The 7,018-nt window shown below is 48.5% G+C and overlaps 1 protein-coding gene across 1 annotated transcript in view; it reads left to right on the top strand.

Annotated features, from left to right (window-relative positions):
• The window catches only part of EBF2 (early B-cell factor 2), a 30,644-nt gene that overhangs the window by 8,896 nt on the left and 14,730 nt on the right, over nt 1–7,018 (top strand). The window contains exons 2-4 of the mRNA XM_010132076.1: nt 1,645–1,762; nt 3,536–3,666; nt 3,859–3,985. Of these exons, the coding sequence (XP_010130378.1) occupies nt 1,645–1,762; nt 3,536–3,666; nt 3,859–3,985 (376 nt within the window). The remainder of the gene's footprint in view (nt 1–1,644; nt 1,763–3,535; nt 3,667–3,858; nt 3,986–7,018) is intronic.

Below are 7,018 nucleotides of genomic sequence, written 5' to 3' on the forward strand. Positions count from 1 at the left end.
ACATCCTCTAACCCAAGGGCTGTTTCTTGCTCTTACTCATGCTACAGGATCTGCACGGCTCTTGCCGAAACGTGTTCCCTGTATTGTGAGCCACTCTTACACCCGAGCGGTTATTCAAACGGCTCGCAGCGTGCTCGCGGGCTGCGTGTGCTATAGTGATCTCACCCTGAGAGCGCCTGGGTGCGTGGGTATCGCACACGTACCTTGTGCACGCGAGTTCAGACATGTAAATATGACACGGCATGACTGTGTGTCTGTGATATATGTTTATTTACATTTGGTTACAATTTAAACACTTGTCGTAAATATTTCAGACACTGGAATAATTCAGGTCTATTCCCCTGTTGCTGCAGTGTGCTCTGCGCTGGCCAGTGTAAAATTTATTTCCATTGTTTAACGGAAAATAATGAAGTGCATCTGAGTGGGTTCAGCTATGTCATGCGGGAACCGTTCCCTTTGGAGAGGAGACTCACTCCACCCAATGTGCAATGATGAAATCAGTTGGCACACAAAAGCAACACATTTTGTGACAAGAATGCTTGAGAAATACAAGAGTACAGTATGACAAGAGCCTTTTGGAATGAATTAAGCTTGTCTCAAGAAAGAAAGTATTCTTTAAGCTTGCCCAGTCCCGCAGCAGGGCAAGGTTTCTCCTGCTCCGTGCCCCATATAGTTTTATCAACAGTTCAAGTTTGATGTTCTCTTACCTGGACTGTGAGAGCGGTGTCTGTGCAGCCGCGTGAACTCACCCAGGGGCGGATTCTCAGTAGCTGAGAATTACTGTAGCTGTGCGGCGGCTGAACGGAGTTAAGCTGATTTACACCAGCTAATGGTCGAAACCTGGAAGTTTCAGGATGATGTGTCTTCTTTCAGCAGTTCTAATGCAGTTGGTTCTTTTTTTCCTTAAAGTTTGTGGTTTAAAGGCACATTTATTTCTGGACTTGCAGGACTTAGAGTTTGGCTATTGTATTGTAAAGGGAAAACTGAGTGGGGTTAATGAACATATACAGTTACTTCCTCTAAGAATTCAGATGCTGTTGGAGCTCCAGTCATGGGGGCTGAGGGTTAAAACTGCTGCTTGATCTGGAGTCCTCAGGCTCAGATGATTTTCAAGAGGGACTAAGCACACATATATCAAAATCCAGACACGCTGTTGGGTCCTGTTTGCTTGTAGCGGGAGTTTCCATGTTGGGCAGCCGATGGAGACTGTGTTTTGGAGGCAGATGCAGGTCCGTTTGCACGTGTGCGCAGCAGAGCAGATGGCTCTGAGGCTGCATGTCTGTATCAGAGGGCGAATCGCTGCGGTGCTCTGCAGCCTGCCCTCCTGGTTGGTACATACCGACCGCTTTGGCATCAGCTGTGCTGCGGTGCATCACAGGGAGCTAAACACAGGGCCATCTGCAGGAGCGGTTCGTTATACAGCGAGGGCTTTATACGGCCCTTAGGATGCTCTGTTGAATGGAATTAATGCACTGAACGAAGGCTGAAAGTATTTTCTCCCCTTCCTGTGAGGGAGTAAACCCTGCAGGACATGATGCCGGTTTGCAAAGACAACAGAGTTTTAACTAAACTGAGTAATTAATACTTACCAAGTTGAATTTCAAAGTAAATTGTTTACCTGCCTCCTTTTTCTTCCCCTTCTAGGTTGTGCTATCGACAACAGTGAATGTTGATGGGCACGTCCTGGCAGTGTCTGACAACATGTTTGTGCACAACAACTCCAAGCACGGGCGGAGGGCAAGGAGACTCGACCCCTCGGAAGGTAGGATCTTTGTGTGAAGAGCAGCACGCAAATGGATGCAAAAGCATAATTACCCATTCTTCAACTTCTGTTTGTTTTCAGAAGGGAAGGAGAGCTACGGGGGAGCTACAGAACCTCAGGGGGTTTAGAGAAGGAAGAGGCAGGCAAACGGGCTCTGCTGCATGCAAAATACGATCCTCCCTACATCTAAGAGACTGCCCCCCCCATTTATTAATTAGTTTGTACTGCAAAGATGAAAAACACAGAAACACCAAGTATTTTCTAAATTTCAGACTTCGCATTCAGCTGGGATAGATTTGATTTCAGGCAAATTAGGCAACATGACATCTTAGTTAAACAGAGCTGTTACAGCACGAGATGTGTATGAAAAAGTGTCACTAGTTCCCTTAAACAAACTGTGCGCGAAGGCGAGCGACGCGGGGAAGGGGACTGACACTAATTGATTTGGGTTTGTTTGGCTAAGCCAGGCTCACGGCTGGCTACAGGATGGGCTTGGGACTGAATTAAAGCAATTACAGATACTCGTATCTGTTCAGCTTCAAAACGGTTGGCCCCTCCTCTCCCTCTTCCCATCCGTTCCCTACCGGAGCGTTCTGCCTCTCTGGCGCGGAATGACCAGAAAATGCTATCTGTGGCTGCTCCCCCTCCCCTGAGCTAGTGAAAGTGAGAAGAGCTCGTGATGTTAGCAGAAAAGACAAGCGAGGATATTATTTCATTATAATGTTTTGCTGCCCCACTTCTTAGCTTTGCCCTGTATCAACCTAAAAGAAGAATTAATGAACTGGAAGAAAATGATTGAATCAGTAAAGAATTCAGAGTGGTGTTAATTCTCCCCCAGCGGGCAGTGAAATGGTAGAAGGAAAATCCCAGGATTCCTAGCCTAGGAAGCCATCCAGTTTTTCCTTGACTGATTGGATGTGATTGACTGGCTGTTCAAAGGAGTCTCATGTTTTTGGAGCACTGCCAAAGTTCCCCTCCACCTCTGACCCTGTCAACATTGGGAATGGAGTGATGGATTGACTTTGGTTATGGCCTGGAAACCATATTGGGTTCCTGATGGGATGTATAGTCCAGAGGCCTTGAACATATGGAAGAGAGAAGAAAAAAACCTCTGCTCCGTAAACCCAAGAAAATTATTAGAAATTGTCTCCTGATAGGAATTGGAGGAAACAGTGGATATCCCCGTATCTTTTTTTACCCCTTGATAAACTTAATAAACCTTAATCCGCTCCTCTTTCCACAGGGTTTGGCTTTTGTGTGATCATATGCTAATGAGAGAGGGGTTTTATAAAACCAACCTCTGCACGACCATTTAAGCGTTTCATTTTTACACCCACTACAGTTGGCCTATTAGGCTTTAATGACACGATGTTAAGTGCCAGTAATGAATAGGCAAGTCATTAACACTAGCAAGGCAGAAAAGCCACTATTTTTGTATGTATTTATTTATTTATCTATTGGGCTTCATGGAATGGTAAAGCCGCCTTCATGGGTGAACGGCTGGAGGACACTTCTCCGAGGCCATGGTCAGCACAAGGAAATTCACGCCAGCCATGACGTTGCAGCAGTGCAGAAACTCCCAGGAGTTGGCAGGTGGAGCTGCTCAAAGCCACAGTTTGCAGCAATATGACTTTTGGCTGCCTGATGTGCGCAGGAGTTGCTGGTACCCATCTGCTGCGGGGGTTTACACCCAGCGCTGCCACCAGTCTCGAAGCTGTGGGGAGAACAAAACCCGTAAGCTGCTGCTCTGATGTCTTTTTTTGTTTTGTTCAGCCACACCGTGCATCAAAGCCATCAGCCCAAGTGAAGGCTGGACCACAGGGGGAGCGATGGTGATCATCATCGGAGACAACTTCTTCGACGGGCTACAGGTTGTGTTTGGAACCATGCTCGTATGGAGCGAGGTAGGTGGAGGTGCCTCCCTACTGCTCAACAGAGGGAACACTCGTCTTCTGAGGAAGGCGGAGGGTGTTAATTAACAGTGTTAATTCCCAATCCAGCAATGGGATGGCAAAAATGGTGGCGTGTTTGGCGGGTGAAAGCGGGGTATGCCACAGACGTGCCCTAACCGTGCCTCTCCTTTTGGTGTTTCCCAGCTTATCACGCCTCACGCCATTCGAGTGCAGACGCCTCCACGTCACATTCCTGGGGTGGTGGAAGTGACATTATCCTACAAATCCAAACAGTTCTGCAAAGGCGCGCCGGGCAGGTTTATTTACACAGGTAGGTGCGGGCGAGTTACCCTGGAGGAGCCCCAGCCAGAGCCTCTTTGTTTGGGTGATCAGTACTGACAGCTCTGTGCTTGCTGGCTGTATTTGTTTAGCCTCTGCTGTTTGAAGGCCACTCTGCCGGTTGTGACATTTGGACTGTGAGCGGACAGCTCGGTGGCTGCGCAGGGGTGTTAAGGCACTGCGACTACACGTGTTAATATTGTTTCCAGAGTAGAGCTCACGCTGTTATGATATGGGTCTGCCTATAGATATATCGAGTGTACAGGACCATGACAGCATTGTTCTACGTACTGCGAGATGTTTTATTTATAATGGTGTTTATTTTACATCTCCGTCTCGCTGGGGGTAACCTTTCATTTTCAAGATAATCCCAGAGGACCAGGAGAGCATCTTGTATCGAGAGAAGCCAATGAGCTGAGTGGCAAATAAATCTGTTGGGGTTTTTCTGTTCTTAAATGGATTATCAACTTATTTAGTGCCCTGTATTCACCCTGCTGGCAGGAGAACATTATCTATAGATCTGACAGAGAGAAATCAGACGGGGCCGGCTGACCATCTCAGCGCACTGTCAGTACGGGTAGTAACAGTGCTGGCAAACAAGGGGTGCGCTGGAGTTTCTGAAGCCTGGTAAGGATGGCTGGAGGATAATGGTGTGCCGAGTTCGAAAGGGGGGATTTATGTGCAAGTCAAATGACTTGCTTCCTCCACATGATGTTCAGATTTCTCAAAATGGATTTATTTAGTTTTTTAAAGCCTCTTACTACCTTAGATTAGGACTTCCTTCTGATTTTGCACCAAAATGACCCTAGTGCAGTGCCAAGTTGTTCTGGAATTTTTCCTGGCCTTGTGAGATCAGGATCTGGCCAAAAGCTTTTGAAGTACATCTTCCAAAGCAGCGCACTGATTCACTGCTCTCTGGGGAAAGACGAATCTGACGTCTGAGCAGGTTAAACCTTTCTTTCCCTGAGAGGTACCTGGCAAAGTCAGCAAACAGGTTAAAGATCCAAATCCCCATGTAAATACAACCAGGTTTGTAAAGAGAGGGGCCAGGCAAGGTACCGGGGTCTGGCTCTCAGCAGCGTCATTGATTCACAGGCAGTGCGGGGCGTGTAGGGGCGTCACGCGACCTGCGGCGTTTGCCCTCAGAGAGGCTGTCCAATTGCTCAGTTGTTATCACAGACCTCAATGGAAACCTCTCCTGTGCCGTCTTCTCCTTCTCGAGGGCTTGCTCTCCGTGTCTTCAGCGCCGGCATCGCTGGGGGCACCATCTGGGTGCTGTTGGTGGCTGTGCTGGACAAAGTTGAGAATAAGAGTGGTTGCAGAGATGCGTAATAGGAACGCAGTTTCTCTGCGAAGAGAAGTCGTCTCATTACTATGGTGTGGGTTTAAGTGTGAGACTAACTTGTACCATCTAGAGAGCTTGAGTCAGACTGCGGAGCCGTTCTTGGACGTGTTAATTAGCGCACTCCCACAAATAAAGGGCATGAAGATGTCTGTAGGAGCCAGCAGAAGAGAAGAGAGTTAACTGCACTGTCCCCGTGCTGTTGTTGGCAGGGGGCTGCCTGTTCGCTCCCTCTGAGGAGTGAGTGGGTGCTCACCACCATATGTTACAAAGCAGCGTTTCGCAGAAGACGCCGAGCTGTTGGAGCGGGGGTGGGACAGACAGCTCTTCAATCTGTTCGAGACCCCGCACTTCTCCCACCGTGGCAGGCAAAATGATAAACACAGCTATTAGGTAGAGGCTCACCTGTGTAAGCAATTTCCCCAGGTTGTTGCTGCTAATAGCACCAAAACCAGCTTCTAAGCTATGAAAAGAACAGGGTGGCTTTTTTTTTCTTGCCGTGGCTGTGCTCTCAGAAACCTGCTGCGATCCTGCTGGGAGCGAGCGCAGTGATTTCTAGCTGAGGCAGTCCAGCTCCTTCTGCCTGTGAGTCTTCCTCAGAACTTCCACAACTTTTGAAGCAGTTTCTACCAGGTTTTGTCAGAAAGGTAGGAGCCTCAGAGATGCACAGTTCCAGCTCATTTCTGTGGAAATGGCAAATGTTAGAGGAGATCTGAATTCATCCTTCGCTGAAAGAAAGGGCAAAGAGCTCAGCCATGTTATTAGACAGCAGAGAAGCTCCCAGAAGACAGCCGCAGGAAGCCAGGCTGTTTAAATGCTGCTGCCCGCAGAGTGCAGGTGTGGATCCATAGCTCTCTGTAAAATACACTCAGAGGTTTTTCTGGGGGCTTTTCATGATAATCGAAGTTTATTATTTTCTTGATGCTTTTAGTACTTTACTTTATATTGCAATATTTTCCTCCGAGCCGCCACAACGTTTGTAGAAACAGACAGAGACTGCAGTGGGCTTGGAGACACAAAGACGACCGCTTCCCTCTTGAGCTGTACTTCTCTGCAAATGAGAATTTCTCCTGTAAATACCTTCCCTTTACATTCAGCTGGCACCTGGCAAAAGCGTGAGGAATGCAGAGACATTAACATCAGGGCCAGGAGACCGAAAAGTGTGAAATTCTGTGAGCTAACAGCATGGGAAGACGCAGTTCTGTCAGAGCTGGTACCAGCAGCAACAGCGAGCAGCGCCGGTACTGACAGGGTCGTGTTGTATTAAGTCCTTCGTAAACTGGAAGTGCTGATGAAATGCAGGAAGGGTCAAGGCGTATGAAAAGTCCCAGGCAGGCGGCCACAGCACTTCAGGGGTGTAACGGGAGTAATTACTCATAGAGAACCAGACCTCCGGGGGTGGGTCAGGGCCTCGCTGCACCAGACACGGGCAACCAGTTACAGCAGGGCACGTGCTGCCCGCTGGCACACGGGGCATCGCCGCGGAAGGGTGGGCACAGGCAAAGCGCTCGCCCGTGGCTGTACAGGAAAGCTGGAGATCGGCAGGGAACGGTTCCCTCCCGTCCTGGGTACATCCCTTCACCACCAGAACACCAGTACTCTTCTCAACCACGATCTCGGTGTGTGTTGGAGTATCTGCCTGTGCCCTCAGTGTTGCACACGCGATCGAGTATTAATGTTTGA

Source organism: Buceros rhinoceros, unplaced genomic scaffold (assembly GCF_000710305.1).
Source record: "Buceros rhinoceros silvestris isolate BGI_N320 unplaced genomic scaffold, ASM71030v1 scaffold17212, whole genome shotgun sequence".
Classification (NCBI taxonomy): Eukaryota; Metazoa; Chordata; class Aves; order Bucerotiformes; family Bucerotidae; genus Buceros; species Buceros rhinoceros.